General features: G+C 47.0%; 1 protein-coding gene and 1 long non-coding RNA gene across 3 annotated transcripts in view; both read right to left on the bottom strand.

The window, feature by feature from the left end:
* Positions 1–13,131, bottom strand: part of Grhl1 (grainyhead like transcription factor 1) — a 46,315-nt gene extending 33,184 nt beyond the window's left edge. The window contains exons 1-7 of one of the 2 annotated variants that reach the window (XM_031356117.1): positions 12,937–13,131; positions 9,209–9,395; positions 7,127–7,197; positions 3,552–3,942; positions 2,312–2,388; positions 767–923; positions 233–344 (exon numbers count right to left, since the gene is read on the bottom strand). In XM_031356117.1, coding sequence (XP_031211977.1) covers positions 233–344; positions 767–923; positions 2,312–2,388; positions 3,552–3,942; positions 7,127–7,197; positions 9,209–9,395; positions 12,937–12,956 — 1,015 coding nt within the window. In that variant the 5' untranslated portion in view covers positions 12,957–13,131. The other variant, XM_031356118.1, reaches the window with a different exon arrangement.
* A 2,796-nt stretch (positions 13,132–15,927) lies between these two features.
* LOC116080473 lies at positions 15,928–19,041 on the bottom strand. The gene is made up of 2 exons (XR_004114450.1): positions 18,717–19,041; positions 15,928–16,103 (listed from the first exon to the last, which is right to left on the bottom strand). It is a non-coding gene; the product is annotated as an uncharacterized LOC116080473 (long non-coding RNA).
* Between the last annotated feature and the right edge of the window lie 3,798 nt (positions 19,042–22,839).

Genomic DNA, 22,839 nt, shown 5'->3' with positions numbered 1-22,839 from the left:
TCCTGGCTGCAGAGTCACATGGCAGACCACTGCCTGGGCACGGGCCCCGTGGAGGAAGTGAGGACAGAGCCCTGATTCCAAGAGCCACAGGACACTGCCTGGAACACATCTGTGGCTGGCACCAACATTCAAATGCTTTCGGCAGGAAGTTCATTATTGCCAAAAGTAATTGGATTTGGCAAGCTGGGCACTGGAGCCTGTGAGAAGGATGGTGGGCTTCTGGGCCACTCACCAATGTCAATGCACCTCTGTTTGGCCGTATGCTGTCGGGAGTGCCAGTACTTCCAGTGTCTTAGCTGGTCTTCTCTGCTTTTATCTTCAGCAAAAACCACCATGATCACACTCTGGGAATGAGAACGAGGTACGGCATAAGGACCCCAAGGGGTGAGCAGCTTTGGAGAAAGGCATTTGTTCTTAGATCATAGAGTTAAGGCTTAAGGCAAGACTGTGGGGGACTAGGGAAATTGCACAGTGGTTAAGGACACTTGTTGCTGTCCCAAAGGACCTGAGTTCTCTCCCTAGCACTCAAAAGGCCTCTTACAACAGCCTGTAATTCCAGTTCCAGGGAATCCTATGGCTTCCAAGGACACCTGTATACATGTATAAACACTCAGGGACATAGGAAGAAAAGTAAGAATAACCCTTAAAAACAAACCACACAGCTCAGCACTTTCCGGCCTTTACTCAGTTACACACACCTGGGCGTGTAGGGCTTAGCGTCACCCGGCAAGGCTCTCTGGAGAACAGAATCAGGTACAGAACTCACTCGAACTTTGCTGATGGGGTGGTGAATCCCTTCACTGCTGCTCACTTCCTTTAAGGTGACAGGATAGAACTGGCCTTTATTCAGGTACGTCATAGTGCTGTCCCCTTGCTTCTGCCGAAGTGACTTTGAGGCTTCTAGAGTGTACTCGAAGTTGTTCCTATAGAACAAAGAAGCAACAGGTCTGTGCCAGTCTTTTGGAAGCTTCCTGGACACTTCAGTACAGTCCTAAAGTGCTATGGTGTGTGTGTGTGTGTGTGTGTGTGTCGGGGTGGGGTGGGGAGTGGTGGTCCTGAGACAGCAGATCACCAGCAAACATCCAGCTGACTGTGCCATGTTAGAAGTAGCACTTCCCCCCCTCCCCCCACCCATCACTTGATAAACAGGATCCTAAACCCAAGGGCTTGGTGCCCGGAAACTCAGTGGGCTATGAAATACTGATTAGAAGTTCTACGATATAATGTTTACAATTAGACATTTGGACACTTGGGCTACAAATGACATCAGGAGCTGGGCAGGTGGTGGAAGGAACCTGGTGGGGTTTGTTGCCCATCTGGAATTTATGGAGCAAAGGTTTCAAAAGGGGGTGGAGTGGGAGGCTGAGAGTCTGCATTCAGCCAGTGAGCTGCCAACACTCTCTCTCGTTGCTTCTGCCTGCAGTCGGCATCTAAGCAGGCACTCCACAATTGCCTGTGTTTCCTGTTACTTTACACAGCCACGCAGAGCCTTCTTATGCTGGAAACTGGCCAATTACACCTCTGCTTACAAATAAAGTTTTATTAGAACACAGCCACACCACTTGCTTATGCCTGATCTGTGGGCCCCTTTTCATTATGACAGCAAAGCTGGGTAGTCAAAAGCCTCCAGAGAGGCTGCAGAGCCTAACATATTTACTCTCTGACATGTCATTGGGAGAGCCTGTCAGCTCTATCAAAAACCCTAATGTTTGTGAGTCTGTGATTCTTGAACTTTGGGACATGCTTATAAAGGAAGTATAAACACATAAAATGTGAAAATGAAATCCTAGACTTTAAAAAAAATCTTGAGTTGTTTATATAGTTCTCATGAACCTAGAAAGTGCTCCTATTTCCAGAGAATGGTGCAATTTTGCTAAGCTAAAACCAAGTTGTCAAGTCAGGGGAAAAGTTACATTTGTGTATTTTGTCATTAACAAGGATAATAAAGTTCTCTGCCCACTACATTTACCCCTAATTGTCAGCTATCTGCACACTTTTGGGAGCAGAAGGGTCCACAGTGATCTACCTTAATCCCCATCGCTCCCTTCAGATTCCATCCCTCAACACCACAGAAGGGAGCCAGAGAAGGAAAGAGTACCAACACCAGGAGCTAAGGAAACCGAAAACCAGAGTCCCACACCAATTCACCACATCCAAAGTCCCCTACCCAAGACGAGGCTACAGCTGGCGGAATCAGAGCAAGGTGAAAGCTCATCAAAGCCACCTCAGATTTGTCAGGACCGATACACCGAAGAGAGAAATGACCACAGATGTCAAAAATCCAGAAGTCAAACAAAATGACAACTATTACCCAGAAACACTGTCAAACACATAGTCCTCTGAATTCATGCCGGGCATCCGAAGGCTGAGTTCCGAGGGGAAGAACACCTGAAATATCAATGGAGTGAGCCTCGAGCATTTAACTATCGCCATGGTTACCAATGTCCAGGGGCTCATTTCAAAATGAAAATCCTAAATTTATCTTTAAAAATTAAATTAAAGAAAAAGTAATTAGCCAGGCAGTCGCAGCACACGTCTTTAATCTCAGCACTCAGGAGGCAGAGGCAGGAGGATCTCTATGAGTTTGACACCAGCCTGGTCCACAGAGTGAGTTTTAGAACAGCCAGGGCTACATAGACAAAACCCTGTCTCAAAACAAACAAACAAACAAACAAACAAACAAACAAGTAAATGAATGAACGAATGAAAAAAATGATAGATAAAATAAAAAGTAAATGTCTAATTTTACATACCATTCATGTTATATACATACACATGCACACGTGCATGTGCTCACACACACAAACACACACACACACACACATACACACACACACACTCTTGAGATGCACGCTTTCTCTTTCCTTATCTTTCCCATATCACATGCTGTGAGTCTAGAATCTGCAGCCAAAATACAAGGGCCACGAGTCAAGTCTGCACCAGGGCTGGGCAAGCCTGCTACCCTTTCCTGGGGAGTGTCGACTTCTACACCTAAACAACCCTGCTGTGGCAGGAAGTACTGCTTCCAACACCTTATGTGCATAGCCAGACCTTTATAACTCTGCAGAACTCATCTGTAAAGTCTACAGGATGTACCAAGGACCACCTTCGATTCTAGACTGTGCCACTCATCAGGCAGCACCCAGCGGGCACATGACAAGAGCTGCCGAGCTAGGGTGGCTTCAGGAGACTGCATGGCCTAAGATGAAAGAAAGCTGAAGAAATACTATGAGGATGCACTGTAGTCAGTGGAAGATTATGCACAGGCTCCCTCCCTCCCTCTCCCCTGCAAATCTCTTAGCAGAAACCATAATTGTTAACTCAGCTGTTGGTAAGATTACCCATGTGCCCTTGATGATAATTTTTGGATTTGTAGGTTTAGCTTACAAATTATACCTACAGGCCTTTCTCTTAAAAAAAAAAAAAAAATCTTTTATTCCTGATCCACTCATTCTGGGCTAAGTTTCAAGCTTACATAACCAGGAAAAGGTGGAACTCAATACTTAGACAAACATGCCACTGTCTTAGGAAGATGTTTTTGTCTTTTGTACCTCCTGAACGCCCTCCTTGAAGGTCTCGGAGAAGGTGGAGTCTGGAGTCCTCCGTTGAGCATTGGGAGGCTGAGTGCCAGAGCTGAACTGGTCAGTGCTGAGGCTCCGGTCAAAAACCACCACGCGCTCAGTGGGCTCAGAGTGATACACAGCCGGGGGGATTCCCACAGCAAAGCCATGCGGCTGGATTTCTGTCTTGATGGAGTGGGTAGGCATGGTCGCTATGGAGACAGTGACTGTTGTATCGGGAGCTGTCAGGTGGCCTCTCTTATCAATGCCCAGCTGGTTGCTGTGGGGGAGGACGATGTTGAAGGGGACGTTTTTCAGCACTTGCACCCTGTTTTCTCCAGCAGAGATGAGGGGCTGCTCCGTCACATTCGGTATGCTGTTTCTTCAGGAAAGGGGAAAGGACATTGTAGTTTCAACCTTGATACAGTGCTTTGATTACTTGGGAGGAACAGGTGTTGGGGCTTGAACCCAGGGCTTTATACATACTTAGCACATACTCTAGGATAGATAGCCCCACACCCAGATGATCTGGGCTCCCCATAGTAGCAATATACTCGACAGAAGCCAATTACAAAGAAAATGGAGTAAGGACCCATTCCGGGTGAAGACGTCAGTCAAGCAAACCCCAAACAAAGCAAAAGCTTTTCATTGCTCTGAAATGCGGGGAGCTAGAGCTCTCCTCTAGTACATGCTCTCCCCAGCAATCCTAACAGAGATCCTCATTTTTTTATTATAAACCTGAGGCTTTAAATGCAACTGATCAGTTGAGTTAGAACCACAGATCACCTGGGTTCAAATGTTGTGTCAGCTTGAGCAAGCTATTTTGTCTCTCAGGACGCCACTCTTATCTATGAAAAGTAAAAACAATTGGCCCCAGCTTGCATCTCTGTTGCTGTGATAAAACACTATGACCAAAAGTAACATGGAGGAGGAAAGGCCTGCAGGTTACAATCCATCATCAAGGGAAGCCATGGCAGGAACTCAAGGAAACCATGGAGGAACACTGCTCACTGGCTTGCTTCCACTTGCCTAGCTACCTTTCTTATACAGCCCAGATCTGCCTGCCTAAGGATGGCACCACCCACAGTAGGCTGGGCCCTCCTACCAACCATCAGCAAAAAAACGCCTGCCCCAGAAACAGGCCGTTAGGCCAATCTGCTGGAGGCAGTTCCTCAGTTCGGTTTCCCTCTGCCTAGGTAGGTCTGTCTAGGTTTGTGCAATAGGGGTCTCTCCTCTCGGATGGGTGCTGAGGATGGAATTCCAGGAACAACACCTGGTACACAGACACTCACAAGTAAACATCACTTTCTAATATTGATACTGTCGTTCCCAAGGAAAACTCATTATCATACTTTATCAATAGATGTTTTATATAAAATTAATTGTGGTTTACTAGCTGGGTAATATGAATGTTTAGTTTTAAAAATATTATTATTTTGTGTATGTTTGTATACACATGTGTGTACTTGTGTGTGTGTGTGTGTGGACATGCACAAGTGTGGTGTATGTGGCAGCCCCCTGAGGCCAGAAGTCAAGTCTATGGAGAGCTATCCTTCTCCCTGTGGCTGGGTCCCACAGAAAGAACCCAGACCAGCATGGCCTTTATCTGCTGGGCTGTCTCCCCAGCCCCAAACGTGGAGGGCTTTTAAACATTTGCTTTGTCTTTTTTTCCTGATACTGGGGATGGAATTCAGAGTCTTATCCATGCTTAGCAAGTGTGTTATCACCAAAATTCTATGGTCCATGACTGTGTTTTTAAAGTCCCCCAAAATGTCACAAACCAAAGGAACATAAAGGAAAAAAACAATAGTGATTTTACACATCTCAAGATCAGGAAAACCTTATTCAAATCCTGAACTATAAATCTACTCCTGAGGATTGATCCTAACGAGAATGTCAGGAAGCTGAAGCAGGAGGCCTCAAAGCTCCAGGACAACCAGGACAACTTGGGACAAAGAATCAAAGGTTTCACTGTGGCTTTGGCATTGCAAAAGACATGGCTGCAAAAATAAGTTTGTTTCAGTACACTCCAGCAAAAGGACACAAAATAAAATATGAATGAATCTGACTGTTAAGAAAGAGAGAAAAACTTCAACATTATAGCTGTTGAGCCTGGCATCTACCATTTCTCCTATTGTACTTGAAAAGATTCTAAATAAAAAGTAAAGAAAGATAAAAATCTAAAATAAGCCACTGGCCAAAAATAATTATTAAGATTTAAATAGCCATATGGAAAATATTTATGAAACAAATTAAGTGGAAAAAATGCATACTTCCAAAAACTATCTGCAACTGACCACAACCACAGTAAGGAAATGATTGTCAGGAGTGTAGAATATGAATTGTTACTCATTCCTTAAGTCAATTTCTGTCATTCTCCCCAACCCCAAGATGGAGTCTAGCTACACAGCTCAGGCTGGCCTTGAACCCCTGCTTCGGACTCCCTAGGATTACAGGTATACGCTACCATGCCTGGCTGTTTTATTCTTTATTACTAATAGAACACGGGTCAATTTAAAAGCTGTTCTTAGGGCTAGCAAGATGGTTCAGAGGGTAAAGGCGCTTGCCCCCAAGACTGACAACTTGAGTTCGATGTCCAGAAGCCACTTAGCGGCAAAAGGGACCTTACCGTAAGCTATTCTCTGACTATTGTATGCGCACAGATGAGTGTAAAAATGTGTCTTTATATAAAAACATTTCATAGCCATACGGTTGAGTCTTAATTAATTAGGAAAGTTGTATATTTAAAAGATGCCTTCAAGAGGAGTTTAGGCATTAATTCATTGAGTTTTTTGTTTGTTTTTGTTATTTTCAATTCATTGACAATTTTGTTTTTTGTTTTTTTTTTTTGTTGTTGTTGTTATTTTCAAGACAGGGTTTCTCTGTGTAGCCCTGCCTGTCCTGGAACTCACTCTGTAGACCATGCTGGCCTCGAACTCAGAAATCTGCCTGCCTCTGCCTCCCAAGTGCTGGGATTAAAGGCGTTCGCCACCCCCACCCAGCTAATTCATTGAGTTTTTAACTAAGACAACTATTCCAGAGCTATTGGTACTTAACTTCTCTTTTTTGTAGACCTGGGATTGAACCTAGCACCTTGCCTCGCACGGCCAACTGCTCTATCATCAAGCTGCATGCCAAGCTTTGCTTTGTCTCCATCAGGCTTTCCCAAGAGTCCAGGCTGGGCTAGAACTCCTGAGCCTCCTGCTTCTGTCTCCCAGGTGCTGGGGTTACAGGCATGCGCCACCACACCCAGGTTTTTTGTTTTGTTTTGTTTTGAAGATACATCCCCCAGTCTCATCCTCCTGTTAGAGGATCTCAATGCAGATGAACAAACTCTTGAAGTTTCTGTTAAAACCTCCCTCCGGAGCAATAGAGGTTGACGCTTATGTTTTCTAGGAAGGGGAACACAGCCTGAATAAACAGACCCTTCTCAGAGTAACAACTCAGCAACAGAATCGGACCCTGAGATGCCAGGTCACTCATCCACCAGACCCTTCACAGCCAGATTTGCTTAGCAGAGTTTGCCTCTTTCACTGTGCTGCTGTGCTACTGGACGGAGCCCTTACCTTTTGCTGTGCTCTGGTTCTGGGTGCTCTCCCTCAGGCTTGACAGCTGATGACCTGCGCTCTCTGGGAACCTACAGCATTAAGATCAATGAGAGGGATTCAGTCCTTATGCAGGGGGGAGAAGTCTTCACCTGAAGGAGAAACTTTTCATTTCTCAGGAGGCTCTCTGGTTGGCTCATCTCCTGACTATCGGCTGAGCCCCGGGCAACACCTGCCCTCCCGGAGCTAACGGTCCGATCCCCACAGCAACCAGTGAAGAGCACCTGCCAAATAGACTCGTGCTATCACAAACTTACTTTAGAGTGGGAGGAAAGATCTCTTTCTTCTTTAAAATTGTAAGGTATGTATTTTGGTGTGTGTGTGTGTGTGTGTGTGTATGTGTGTGTGTATGAATATTTGGCCTGTATCTATACCTGTATACCACATGCGTGAATGGTGCCCAGGGTTAGAAGAGTACATCAGATGCCCTGGAACTGGAGTTAGAGATGGCTATGAGCCATCACGTGGGTGCTGGGAACTGAACCGGGGTCCCCTGAAAGAGCAGCCAATGCTCCTAACTGCTGAGCCATCTCTCCAGCTGCATTCTACTCCTTTTCTGACTCCTCTTTTCTTTGCCTCAAAGCTAAGAAGCAGACAAATATCACTGGTACATTGCGGCACTAACACAGCTGAAACATGGTCCAAACAGGTACATATGTGCAGCTGTGGTGTGCAGTGCTTTGCCGTGCGAGAATTCTCTCATATCTCACCATTAACCACAAAATAAATGAGCTCGGGAGATGGCGCACTGGTTAAGAGTGCACACAGAAGTTTGGGACCCACCACTCAGAGTAGACAGCTCACAACCACCTGTAACCCCAGCTCCAGGCAATCCAACTCCCTCTTCTAGCCTCTAAGGGCACCTGCACTCACATAGAGAAACTTGCCCATACATCCTCATATGCATACACATAACTAAAATTACATAGATCTCTTTTAAAAAAGATAACATTAAGTACTGTTTGACTGATTAGCGATCTGCTTTTAAAGCACTGCTAGTTATCAAGTAATAACAACTGATGCCTACGGCCAACCAACTCAAATGGCCATCCCTGGGCGTCTGCTGCTGGACAATGCCAAGGGGAAAGCAAATGCAGGCCACTCCCCAGCACTAATCTGTGGCTGGAAACGGACTGGGACTGAAACCCTAATTGAATGCATCTGAGCTGCTGGGCCTGAGAGTCAAAAGTGACACACAGGCTGGCCTTCCATCCTGTGTCAGGTATGACACAGGTCACCAGTGAGTGGCAACTGAGTCCCTAGAATTCCATTAAGAACCATCAGGCAGGATGGTATAAAAACCCACACATGGTACACACGAGAGTTAAGGCTAATTCAAGTGTCTAGCAACAGGTAAGAAAATGTATTCTGTGGGCTGGAGAGATAGCTTAGCGGTTAAGAGCACTGACTTATTCTTCCAGAGGTCCTGAGTTCAATTCCCAGCAACCACATGGTAGCTCACAACCATCTGTAATGGGATCCGATGCCCTCTTTGGGTGTGTCTGAAGACAGCGACAGTGTACTCATATAAATAAAATAAATCTTTTTTTAAAAAAAGGAATAAAGAAAGAAAGGAAGAAAGAAAGAAAATGTATTCTGATCTTAGAAGTGGGTTCAAGAATTGTCAAAGTGTACATTTCCCCAGCGGCTCCCAAGGCTTCGTAAAAGCAGCTACAGAAAAGGCAGTGACTCTGGCCACCCAGACGGGGAGAGCACAGGTCAGTCAGCAGCAACCCCTTTCCATGACACCAGGAACCAAGTTTGTTAAAATACTCAAACTGGGGAGACAGGCTACTACCTTCTTTTATTAGCAGCGTCTCCTTCAGCGAGGGCCAGAGCAGCTATTTAAAAACCACCCTTTGATTCTATGATCGTAGATGCTTGGCTTTGAACCACCAAAGGCTGGAGGACTCATTAAACTATTTATAGTCACTAGAGAAGCAAGCAGCCTGACCTTGCACCAGCAAATGACTGCTTTATAGGTTTGCTGAATCAGGTGCGTCTGAGCTCGCCATTCGCAGCAGTAAAGAGCCCGCAGCCTACCTTGTAGTAGTCATAGAGCAGGCCCAGCGCAGCTGCGCTGTCTTCGTCTCCGTTGATGCTCATCATCGCTTTGGTTGCTGCCGTGAGAGGGTTTTCCAGGAACGACTTCCAGGCTTCGTCCTCACTGGTATAGGAGCGCCGCTGAGGGTAAAGGGCTTCATTCTGAAGAACCAGCACTGGCCTTTTGCTTCAGAGGAAGAAATTCAAAAGTTAAATCCATACTTCCTACAGCAAGACAGCTTACATACACGCTGTATTAAAAAAAAAAAAAACTGAACAAACAGTTCTTTGACATTCCTCTAAAATAGGACACACGGCCCCGTGCCAGGGTATAATTACAAGTAGGAGGCAGCCCAGTGGCAGAGCAACTGCTTCACATGGGCAAAGCACTGGGTTCCGTCTCCTGCATCCCAGTCAATTACGTACCAACAGTTTCTGAAGGTCTGGCTGAAGGAAACGCAATAAAGTTAGTGAAACCGTGTGCACACTCCTCTTAAAGATAATTTTGGAATAAATAAAAAACATTCAGAAAATTTAGATTTGGTTTCACAAAACACTTATTCTAAAGGTGTATTTTAAATCACCTTGTGGCATATTAGCTATTTCAATAGCCTCAGTAAGTCAGACGAAGACATGCTCAGGAAGGCAATGCCCCCCCCCCGGCCCATCCCCCCCTCTTGTCCCACTCCACCCCCTACCTGTCAAAATCCAGAACTAGCCCCAAGAAGACACAGGGCTATTTATCTATTGATAACAGCACACAGGGGATACAGAGAGGCACGGACACTGTTCAATCACACTCAAGCCGGCTGCCACACGTGACTTCCCCCTTCCCCAGCTGATGACATGAATTTAAACAGCTCCTTCCGAGAAACAGGGGCAGGAGGAAGGGACGGAAAGCAAAAGGGACATTTCACTTAATCCTTCAGGGTATATAAGAAAGTTAGAAAACTCTACTGTTACCAGCAGAAGGAGCCTGGAATGTAGCCAAGGGGGACTATAAATCAATAAAGTACCATAATCTTCTAGCATGGGAGTGAACCGCTCATCTTAGAGATAAACACTTAGACTACACCAAGTGGAGGCACAGAACGAAAATCAGCCTTTAAAAAAACGGTGGACAGGTATGACTTTAAAATCTACTTGGGCCCCAGGAAGATGGCTCAGGGAGTAGAGACACTTGCTCATGAGTCTGATGTCCTGAAGGTCCATCCCTACACAGTGGAAGAAGAGAACAGATTCCTTCAAGGTGTTCTCTGACTTTTAAACACACACACACACACACACACACACACACACACACGACAAATTAAATCACTTAAAAATCTTCGTGGGCTGGTAAGATGGTTCAGTTGATAAAGGTATCTGAGTTAAATTTCTAAAACCCACATGGTAGAGAGAAAGAACTGGCTACAAGTTGTCCTCTGAGTGTGTGTGTGTGTGTGTGTGAGAGAGAGAGAGAGAGAGAGAGAGAGAGAGAGAGAGAGAGAAAGAGAAGGAAGGGGAGAGGAGAGAAGCGGGAGAGGGAGAGGGAGGAAGAGGGAGAGGGAGAAGGAAGGAGAGAGAGAGAGAAAAAGAGAGGGGGAGGGAGAGAGGGAGAGGGAGAAAGGGAGGGAGAAGGAAGGGGAGAAAGAGAAAGAGAGAGAGAGAGAGAGAGAGAGAGAGAGAGAGAGAGAGATTGGGAATATGGAATATGTTGGGAGAGTGAGGGGAGTGCCAACACAAACTCATAAAATAAAATAAATAAAAGGTAAAAAAAAAAAAAAGCCTTTCCTAGGCTTTAGGATTAGATGGCATAGCTAAGGTATTGTGCATGTGACTTCTCTGTTCCGGGTTAGGGGGCTTTGTGGAGTTAATCCCCAGTGCTCCCTTCCCCCCAAATAAATAAAATCTTTAATAGTTTTTCACGCCAGGCAAGGACTATTTCACGTTAACAGACCAGTTTGTGGGAAAAATCCAGAAAATGAATGGTGATTTTAGTGGCGCTTTACAGGAGACTTAATTTAAATGATTCAAGCAAACACTACTGAATCCAAAAACTGGAAATGTCAACAGTCTCAACAACTGTTCAGCTGGTACTATTTAATAAGTCAATAGAGAGAAAAAACGGAACATTGACTTTAGCAAGACGAGGCAGTACTTTTGTGTGTGTGAGGGAACGAGAACGGAGGTGTCTGGAACTTATCTGAATTATGGCTGTCCGGGCCCAATTCTCATTGCAACACACGAATGAAATATGTAAATGGCCTAGAGGTGACCTACCTTTTCTAAAAGTGAGTGGAGAAAGTCTGATTATCTTCTCAAGTAATCAACAAAGGTTAGGGCTTGGCAGACACCCAAGCCCTTCAAAAACAGAGACAGATTTAGAAGAAGAAAAAAGACATCTTTGAAGAGGGGAGGAAAAAAAGACGACTCTGGAGGCAACTTATTATTCTGAAATATATATATAAAAAATCAAGAAGACTTGTCTTTACAAATCTCAAAAGAAATTTATCCAAAGAAAGGAATACACAACCTGGCATTCCCCGCAAGCCTTTGGGGTCCTGAGGCCGGACAGAGAGAGGTGGTGGCTCCCTGGTGAGAGTCCCTGGTGTACTGCTGAGCTATTATTAATAGTCTAATAGCCACTTCCAGAAGACTCTGACAGCAGTTGGCTCATTCAAGAGTCGTAACGCTAGTTTTTCAAGCTTCCCTTCTCCCATCCCCATCCAACATTGGTACAAGCATCAGAAAATAAATATTTTCCAAGTGGCTTTCTGCCTGCAATTACCCTGAAGGCATTTTATATTTCCAAAGTATGCCTAAGGCCAAGAGGCTGGAGCTGGGACTTTTGCCTAATCAGTAAGTAGAGAAATAAACACACGAACAATCGCAGCCCACTTCTTCAAGACCAGCAAGTTGTTGCTCAGGTCCAGAAGGTTCATGGGTGTTTTCAAATGAGCCTCAGACCTTCAAGAGTTATGGGCCAGGATTCTAAAAGGAGAGCCGAGCACTAACTGAACTTCATTTTCTACAAGACAAGATTAAACTCTTGATTTAATAACTAGCTAACCTCCATCAGAAAACAAGCATGAGAAAAATCCACCCTTAACAAGTTAGCTATGAAATCAATTCTCCACTCCAGATTTACTGAGGCGAGATAAGATAGACTCGATCTTTCAGAACCATCTTCATATTTATAGAAAAGTTGCGAGTAAAATAGAGAACTGTCCCCCTACAAGTCCTGCCAACGTCCGATCACATCTTACATCATCACTGAGCATTTCTCACTACTTTCTTATGTCTAAAATACAATCCCGATTCGAAAGTAGCCTCTAGCTTTATCACCCTGCTTGCAGTTTCTTCCTCTTGATATTCCCAAACGGCAAAAATAGTCTTCTGTAATTACCGTCGGTGATGCAAGGGCCCAAGAACACCCACAGCAGATTTCTCACACACAGCAGCCGCAGCGAAGAAAACGCGCGGTCAGCGGACACTTCAACCTTCCCCTAGATCTCTCGCTCCGGCCGCTCGGCAGGTGACAGCAGGCTGCCCGGGGTCCACCCGTCCCCACCGGTCCATGAGCACAGGGCCCGGGAGCCCGGGAGCCCTCCGACCGCAGGCCGGGTGTCCCCCCCGCGCCCCGCCCCGTCCCGCCGGTCCTCGCAGCTCCCGGAGCCCGCGCCGTCGCGGCGGCAGGTGCGGTGGCCCCCGGGCCCTGGCCGGACTCGCGCCCGCGCCTCACTCACTTGTCGTACTCCTGTGTCATCGCGCTCGCTCGCCGCTGCCGGGCCGCAGAACTGGACTTTCGGGTTGGGACAGTACACCCGATCCGGGGGGAGGAGGCGGCGGCGGGCGGCGCGCGGCAGCAGGCGGTGGGTCCGGAGCGGCGGCCCCGACGGGTTGGGTTCGCTTTTCTCGCTCTGAGCCGGCTCGGCGCGGGCTGCGCGCACTGGGCGCAGGGATCGGCCTCCCATTGGCTGGCGGCGCGCCGGCCCGGGGCGGGGCTTCTGGAACAGGGAGGCGGGGAGCTCCTCCTGATTGGTGAGATGGAGATCTGGGGAGGAGCCTCAGGGCCGGACCGGAGGGCGGGGACCACGCGGTGCTCGGCGGTGCTCGGCGGCGCTGGGGAGATTGCGCGCTGCTGGCCCCGGTGGCGCCGGCCCGTACTGCCGCCGGCGCCGAGAGGCTTCGGCGCGCACCCGCGTGGGCGCGTCTCACCTTCCAGTTCTTGCTCGGGGTCAGTTCCCCGTCCCCACGGCTTCTGCCTGGGAAGTACCTAGGGAATTTCTTGGCAGATGTGCAGGTTTGGAGGTTTCCTTCTGGTTCATCTCTCTGTGTCCACTGTGTGACAGTCGCAAATCTGCACAGCCCCTTAATAACTAGTGTTTTCCCGGCCAGCGGTCCCTGTTTACTGGGCACCTACCAAGTGTCAAGAGCATCACTCTAAGCCACCTTCCCAAACTCCAGGGGTCCCCACCAGCCTCCTGAGGGCATCTGTTCTTGCTTGGCTCTTTATCTGCTCAGAGTTGAATTTGGGCTTTAGCGGTCTAGCTACTACCCGTGTGGTCTCTGTTTGGCCAGCTCTAGATTGGCTTCCACCTTTTTCTCCCATATCCTTTGCCTTCTCTCTCTGTCTGTCTCTGTCTGTCTCTGTCTGTCTCTGTCTGTCTCTGTCTCTGTCTCTGTCTCTCTGTGTCTCTGTCTCTGTCTCTGTCTCTGTCTCTCTCTCTCTCTCTCTCTCTCTCTCTCTCCCCCTCTCTCCCTCTCTCTCTCTCTCTCTCTCCTCCAACGGGTCAGCTTCTTTAACCTCAGCCCCAGCCCTACTATAGTACAGACAGGGACCTAGACACGGAGGACAAGGCAGAGACAGAGCAGGCAAATTTTCCTGCTTCCTAGTGCATCCTAGTTTGGGAGTCACAATGACTCCTTTGGTGTGCTGAGAGATGACAATCTCGGCAGGTGGATGGGGAAAGTAGAGTAGAGCTCTCTGGACTTAGAGATGAAAACGGTGAGGGGTGGGCATCCAACGTACTTCATAAGGGTAAAGGTGCAGCCATGGACCAGGATGGAGGGGACATCACCGTGTCCACTGCAGAGCTGGGAGAGCAGTGTGATCAGAGAGTAACTGGGCACGGGTGCAAAGTGTAGAGCCCCACAGGTTTCTGTAAAGCCTTAAGTGAGGAAGCTTTGAAGGGCCTGGGTTAGGGCATAGACAGACCTCACTTGTGTTTTAAAATAATCTGGCCACGGAATGGTAGGGAATCAGTAGGCGGCAATTTCAAATATACAAGCAAAAGCATGTCCTGGGGTGATGGAACACTGAGAAGGGTTTGAATTATAGATGCTCAAACTAACAGGATTCTCTGAGACCCAAAAAGCAGGTTAAAGAGAGACTCTGATAGATGGTGTGCAGACAATCCCAGGACTCAGGAGTTGAGCAGGGGGCTCTCCAGTTTCATGCCAGTCCCAAACTTTGACAACCAAAAAATAAAAGTCATTCTTATTAAGAATGACCAGGGGTTTTCAGCTGAGCAGCTGGATAGAATGGCTGTTGTCCCCTGAGATGGTGAGGGGCAACAGTCATAGCAGTTTATAAGTGGGCAGGGGTCCTGTTTGGGTTGTGTTAAGTTTAATGTTTGTTTTCCTTCTGAGTACATGAGTCATGCAGATAGATACTAGACTGAAGTCCAGGGGGGATATCTGGACCAAAAATTAACCTCTGGGCATGGTCATCCTGAAGGCAGAATTCAAAGCCTTGAAATGGCTGAAGCCCTAAGGCAGGGAGGAGCATATAAGATGCAATGGCCCCTGAGTCCTGGAGCCTCCAACATCAAAGGCTGGGGAGGGAGGGAGAGCCAGGAGAGGAGAGAGGGCAGATAGGTGAGCTGGGGGAAAATGAAGCTTGGGGCCAGTGAGAGATGGTGAACCAGGGAGACAGGTGTGTTCTTGCTAAGGGTTGACCATGCCTTTGTCCTGTGTTAGCTGCCTCTCATCTCCCGACCCTGTGTTCTCAGTTCTCTGAGGCACTAGCAGCCCAGTCAGTAACCACAGACATGATGCTCAGAGCTGTTTCCAGCCTCTGTGCTCAGCTCTGGTGAAACTCGCCTGGGGCCTGGGGCCTGGGGTCTGTTCTTTCTTTACTTGAAAATTATATATGTGTGTATATATACACACATGCGCATGCATGTGCATACACGTTGGTACAAATGCACACCCACACAGACTCTTGCCAGAGTGGCCTTCCTAAAGCACAATCCCATGTCATTCCCAATAAAGCCTTCCCTTCCCAAGTCAGCTGCTGCCCTGGAGGTTGGCAGACATCACTTCATTTAGACACCACAGACTTCAGAGTAGTCCACTCCCCTATCTTGCCGAGCCTTGGCCCAGTGAGCCATCCACAGTGCTGCCAGCATAGTTCCAGCACATTCACCATGCTCTGTTTTCCATGTCTGAGATCTTATGTGAGCTTTCCCAGAGAAGGCATTGTTTTGTCAGTGCTTGGTCCCCAGCACTGGTGTGTACATGGAAAATGTCTTGGAGATGGTTATTGAATGGCACAGTTTTCTGTAGGCCCCCAAGGCCCTGGATTCTAGTCCCTTTGCCCTATCTGTGGGGGCTAAGTTAAATGACCCTCTAGTATAGAAGACATCGAGGAGCACTAGTCCTTCGGGTTCAATGTCTGACACATGGTAGGTGCCAAATATACAGGACCAATGAAGACAGGCTAAGCCATAAAATCAGAAACAGAACAGGAAGACCCACTGGTCTTTATTGTGATATATCATAGCTATTGTAATAAAAAAATAGGACTTAGGTATGGTGTTATTCAATTGTAGTTCCAGAGCTTGGGAGGTGGAAGCAGTTGTCCTTGTCTATATAGTAAGTCTCAGGCCAGCCTGGACTATAGGAGACCCTGTAACAAAACAAACACTGAAAACAATTAGGTTTTGTTAGTAAACTTCAAGATAGGCTTATTTTGTTTATTTCTAATGTACTCTGAAATTCAAGTCCATATCTGTGAGCTGTTAGCATTATGTCTTTATTTTTGTTATAAATTATTTACACAGATGTATTGGGGGGTATATGTGGGTGCATGAGCCACAGCATGTATGTGTCGATGAAAGGGCAACTTGTGGGAGCTGGTTCTCTCCTCCCATCATATGGGCTCCAGGGATCAAACTCAGGTCCTCAGGCTTGGCAATAAGCTCCCATAGCCACGTGCCATTCTGAAGGCCCTTATTTATGCATTAACATTCTTTCTAATCATAAAAGGAATACATACTCACAGTTCAAGATACATAAACTAAGAAACAAGTAAGGAAGGGAAGAAAGACATTTAAGCAATACAGAAGAGCTGGAGTTCAAACAGGCTCCTCCACCAACCATCCCCAATGCCCTAAGAGAATGCTAACTATTGTGTGTATATTTCCAGATTTCTCTATGTGATTGCAAGCATATAGGGTTTTCACTAAGAGAACTTACCACTTCTTACAGTTTCCACAGTTTTCATATCCTTACAGTGAAATCTGTATTTCTTTGATTTGGTGTGTGACAGAGGCTAGTGGTGAGCAGTCAGTTTTCTCTTAGCTTTTCACAATCACAAATACTCATCATAAATGCCCTCCCAAGTACACTTTTGCACACTGGGCCAAGTATGGTCATAGGATAGATTCCTAGAATTGGAGTTGCAATTTTAAAATTAACGTTTTTACTCTTTTACATGTGTGTGCACATGTGTGTTTGCATGTACACATGTATGTGTGCATGTGTGCACAGTAAGGTTCACATATGGCAGTCAGAGGACAACATTATGGAGTCAGTTCTCTCCTTCGGCCTCTATTTGGGTTCCAGGGATGAAACTCAGGTTTGCAGGCCTGTGCAGCCAGCTCTGTCAGCCATTGATCTAGCTCACAGCAGCTGACAGGTGGAATGTTTTAGCTCTTTACAGACCTTTCCCAAAAGGCTATGCTTTTTAGACAGTAGCTACTCAAACTGGCTCAGGCTATGACTACATCAGCACCAGGTATTGTCAAAGATTGATGTGAAAAACAGTATCTTACTGTTTTTAAGTCATGAGTGGAGCTTATCTTTTTGGAGGACCTTCTTAAACTTAAGAATGGGATAGTGCTGTTGGTTTCAGCTTTGTTTTGCTGAGATAGAATCTGATGATTGTATGGCCCTGACTGGTCTCGATCTTTCCCCCTCAGGCTTCTGAGTAGTTGAGTCCAGGCATGTAGCAATACGCCCAGCAGCAGTCCTTCTATTTATTTATTTATTTTGTGGGGATGTGGTTTTTTTTGTTTTGTTTTTGTTTTTGTTTTTGTTTTTTTCGAGACAGGGTTTCTCTGTGTAGCTCTGGCTGTCCTGGAACTCACTCTGTAGACCTGGCTGGCCTTGAACTCACAGAGACCCACCTGCCTCTGCCTCCCCAGTGCTAGGATCAAAGATGTGTGCCAACACTGCCCTGATGTGGCTTTTTTTTTTTTTTTTTTTTTTTTTTTTAGACAGGGTCTCACTGTATACCCTTTAAACTCATGATTCTCCTGTCACAGGCTTCCCAAAAGCTGGGGTTATGGAAATGTCATATGACATCCAGTCAATGGCACTGTTTTGAAAAGATTATGTCCTAAGCATGGGTGTCAGAGTAGGGGACTCACTGGAACCCCCCCCCCACACACACACTCCCCAGTGCAGATTGTGTGGTAACAATGAAGTCTGAAACAATGTGTCAAGGTTGGCTGCACACTGAGAGGGTCTTGGCACTGATACTCCTCCTGGCTAGTGAGTTTGCTCACAACACAGTTTCTTTTCTCTGGGCCTCAGTAAAACTGTTGGACAGGTCATGTGTCCCATCCCTGTATCCCAGGGCTCTAAGAACGGCTGCTGTGGTCTGAAGCACCCTGGCCACTGCAGTTCCTTTCCCATCTGCCCCCAACACGTTTCCTAATTGATAACCCAGTTGAAAGCTTCCAACACACTGTGTTCTTATTACTGTGTCCTCTGGGCATGTGTTGAGTTTTAGCATCTTTCCCTGGCATTAATTAGAATTACTATGCCACTAGAATTACTCTCAGGGGCTCTGCTCACTGCCCCTTATTAGACCGCAGCTCAGGCTGCTCTGCACTCTTGGAAGTTCAGTTCCACATGACTCTGAGAGACCAGCATTCAAATCCTAGGTCAGCCTCTCTGTCTCGTGTTGAGCAGGCTGCACCCCTTGCGGTCCTCCGTCTCCATTTGGAATGTGAGGGAAGTAGTTTTGAGTGTTGTGGTGTTAAATGGAATGTTGTGGGATTTTGAGAATTCCCCACAGTGGAGGCTGTGTGTGAGAGAGTGTGACACTGGAGCAGAAGTGAAGCTATCTGCAAGAAGGAAGTGACCCAGAGAGAGGTGACAGTAGAGGGGAACAGGCATTGAAGGAAAGCCAATGACACAATGTATGAAAACGTCATCATGAAACCCATTACTATGCACTTGCTTTAAACATTAATAAAGATACAATTAAACTTTAAAAAAAATCTCACATTACCTGGCACATGGACATTTAAAGATGGTTTCTATCTTCTCTAAAGATCCTGAGCCAGCTGGAGTGCAGCACAATAGTAGAGCTTGCCCAGGAAGTGCCAGGACTAGCACTCTGTCTCCCCAGTATTCTTTCTGCACTCCAACAATGCAAACATTGTAGGAGCAGGAATCTATGTACTTAGTCCTTGGGAATGCCACCCCATTGCCTCTGACGGCCATTTGTGGGGCTCCCTGCCTTCGGTGATTTTAGGCCCAATGAAAGGCTGGTAAAGAAGGGACATCTCAAGTGGCTCAATAAGAATGGCAGAGCCTCTGTGCCAGAGGCTCCACCTGCCCCACCCAGCTCACTGTCTCAGACCTCTGCCAGATGAAGGACTTTCCACTCCGGGGAACAGGGTGTGGGAGGCAATGGAGCCCGACTCTCCCCACCCCCTCCAGCCTAAGATGTAGGAAGCTGCTTAACCTTTGAGTCCCCCTGTGAGCAATCAGGCCATAGCCACTATTATTATTAAAGACTTTTGCTAGGTTTAAAAGAAAAATCACAAATTGTGCATCGTGGGACATACCTGTAGTCCCATCGTGTCCAAAGACTGAGGCAGGAGGTTCAGCTAGTCTGAGTAGTACAGTAAGACCCTCACAAAGAAAAAGAAAGAAAAGTTAGATGTCCTGTACAGTTTCAGGCACATAACAGGAGCTTCACAAATCCTAAACTTACAACCTTCTGGAATTTTCCTTATCCTAGCACAAGCTGTTAGAGGACAAAAACTTTACCTCATTTTTTTAAAACTGTCAAGCATATTAGCATCAGTGGTCATTGTTATTTAGGATGGTAATGACATTGGTCCTCCTTGGGGAGTATCAAGTGTCCCCGATTAGACTCCGATCCTTAAAGCTGCTGGAGATAGTTGAGGCCATCTCTCATAGATGGAGAAGTTGATGTAGAGATAATTGGTTTCAGAGTCTCAAAGTTGGGAAGTGTGGGGTGTGCACTTCAGCATCTTGTTCCTAACAATGCACTTTCTAAGGTTTTGATGTTTCCACCTGAGATTCCAAGATTAACCCATGGCCCCCAGTGTAGAGCAGCCTGGACACATTCAACACAGAAGAGCTGCAGCTGGTACTTTCTGGTGACATTCTGGCTCTGTGGTTGCCCAAGCAGTCTCAAACCTTGAGACCACTCACTCAAGGATTGTATTCAGTTTTGTCATCTGTCTGCTCTACTTTCAAATGTGACAGTTGTCGTGAGCATGCTTGATGGAGGCTTGCCCCCCTCCCCCCATCCTGCCTGCCACTGCCAGGTCTACTAATCTTGGGTGAGTCTTGTCAGGTACCTGGGACTTCATCCAGACTCCAGTCACCCAAGCAGTCAGCTGTGCTCCTGTTTGTGAATGGAGAAGTGGCTCCGTGGGATAGGGCGTCACCCACATGCTGGCAACTACAAGAACCAGGATACCTCACATTCTTTTGCTGTGGCTTCGCTGTCAATTGATCATCCCAGCAAGGGCTCAGCAGTTGCAACATAACTACCAGAAAGTTCTAGGCTCAGAAGCACAGGCCTTAACCTCCAGAGAGCCCTCTGACCTGTGACTAACAGGGAATGGGCGTAGCCATCAGATTCGGTGGCACTTGAAGAAAACTCCCAGATGGGGTCTGAGAGGCCAAAGCACGCTTGCTGGTTCACACTACCACATTTACCTCTTGAAGTAGTAGCCCTAGTGATAACTAGTGGTCAGAGACCGCATACAAAAAACATATCCATGCCATGTTTGGTTTATGTCCCTGGGAGACCTGCCCTTCTCTAAGGGAGATGGAGGAGGAGCGGATTGGGAGGGAGGAAGTGAGCTGGGAAGGGGCTGGGAGGAGAGGAGGGAGGGGGAACTGCAGTAATCTATGAGAATAAATTAATAAAAACATAAAATACATAATTATTTAAAATCGATGGAGCATCCATCACATACATCTTTGTACAAGGGGCAGGGGGACAAGCTTGCTTGGTAGGTGGAGAACAAGCAAGGGTCAAATGAATCAGATGGCTCAAATGGCTCAAAGTTCATGTCTCATTGACTCAGTTCTCAGCGATTTCCCTGCACTGACAATTTCCTTTGCTTGAAAACCACATGTTTTTGCTTTCAATTTTATACGTCCTCTCTGGACCATGAATCCCAGCATCTGTTGATGTTAACTGGAATAAAGAACTACAGGCTGGAGAGGGAGGGGAATGTAGGACATTTGGCAATAAGCACCAGCAAGGAGAAGCCTATTTGAGGAACGTTGTGAAGGCTGTCTAGGGGCACACAGTGCTTGGTCTGAATGAAGTGTGAGTACATGCTGTGCTACTGCTTTGGATCAGGGAGCTCGCCTGGCAACACTCAGCTTAGCTATGCTTTAATCCTCTTTTTTAAAAAAATTTAATCATTCTATCAGTACCGATGTTTTGCAGGTATGTCTGTACACCACTTGTATGCCTGGTACCCACAGAGGCTAGAAGAAGATATCTGATCCCCTAGAGCTGGAGTTACATATAGTTGTGAGCAACCATGTGGGCACTAGAAATCGAACTCAGGCCCTCTGGAAGAGCAGCCACACTCTTAATTACTAGAGTACGTTTTGACTTAAATGTGTGGTGTGTCCTTGGTGCCCACCTTTGAAAGCTGCCTTCACTCTTAGGAGTCCTAGTTCTTTCTCATACAAGGTCTTGAGTTTCTTAGCCCAAAGTCTCCTGGGCCCTCAGCGCCACAGGGATAACGTGCTAAGCTGACCTACCTGGTTTGTGGCACTGGACTTATATGTGCACAGCTAACCCGACCCCCACCCTCCAGTTGCTCTGTCTAGAGAGCCATACACTGCACAAATGTCATTTATTCATTGACCAGGTATGTGCTCTGAGAACAGGGAGCTCTCCCTGGGGAGCTGAGGTGGGGAAGGCTGGCTGGAGACGACATCTTGGCAGGGTTTTCAGGGAGGAAAAGTATTCTTCTGGGAGAGGACAATCCTGATGGCAACTCTAGCCCCAGCAGGAGCCTAGGGCAGTGAGATGTCATGGCTTGCCTGAGCTGAGCAAGCACGGGAGGCAGGCGAGGGAAAGCGGTACAGGAGCCATGGTCCAGTGACAAGCCATTGGGGCTCTAGACAGCCAGGAGCCATCAGAAGATCTGGAGCCCCAGAGTGCTAGTAAATCTATTTTTGGAAAATTGCTGGCTGAGGTATGATAAATGCCTGAAGAGACAGTTTTGCAATCCCCCTTGAAGAGTGGCAGAGTGTCTATCTGCACTGGGCAGTGCCACTGTGGGGCTGAGATTGGTGCCACAGGCAGGGAAAGCTAGAGTTATAGCTACGAGTAAGGAGGCAGGAGACACCTCTGAGGGAGACCAGGTTTGGGGCCAAGGTGGGCTTGGGCCTGAGGATTTCTGTAGATAGAGGCCCATGTTCTCATCCACACCACCCCCAGATGAGAAAGGCAGCTCTGTGAGTAAATGCAGCCCAAGGACTGGAGCCAGGCTGCCTGTGATCAGATCTTGGTTCTTTGGCTTCCTGTTTGATCCTAAGCAATCAATGAACTCAGTGTCTCAATAGCCCCACTCGTAAAATAAAGGGAGCCATGTCACTGTAGTTCTGAGGCTGAGCATAATGTGGTGCCATGTCAGAATAGGTAGAGGGCCGAGCAGGGCTGAGCAGGGCCTTGGAACACTAAGTGGGAGACAGCTTTTTGGTGGACATGAAAGGAATGCCAGTTTCCCCATCTCTTAAAGAGCTCAGAGTGATTCCAAACCAATACTTGGAAGGACAGAGATGAGTCTGTTCATTAAACAAGCCAAGTGCCCTACAGTGACTAAGGGGGTGAGGAACAGTTAGCAATGGCACCCTTTAGTCATTACACAGTTGGAGCATCTACCAGCTACAGGGCTCTCTTAGGCGAAATGACCTTGTACAGGAGAACACAGGCAAGCAGACAACACTAAATGCGCCAAGCAGGATGTACTGTAGGTACTGAGTAAATCAAAGACAGGAGTGTTCAGGTGCCAAGAAAAGGCCCAGGAGCAAAGTCAGGGATGAGGATACAGCGTGAGGCACCAGGGGAAGTGGCTGCCTACAGGTCCTAGGAAGGTAGAGACATACGGGCACATGCA

This window comes from Mastomys coucha, unplaced genomic scaffold (genome assembly GCF_008632895.1).
Source record: "Mastomys coucha isolate ucsf_1 unplaced genomic scaffold, UCSF_Mcou_1 pScaffold6, whole genome shotgun sequence".
NCBI lineage: Eukaryota > Metazoa > Chordata > Mammalia > Rodentia > Muridae > Mastomys > Mastomys coucha.
This window is presented reverse-complemented; position numbering and strand designations above follow the sequence as displayed.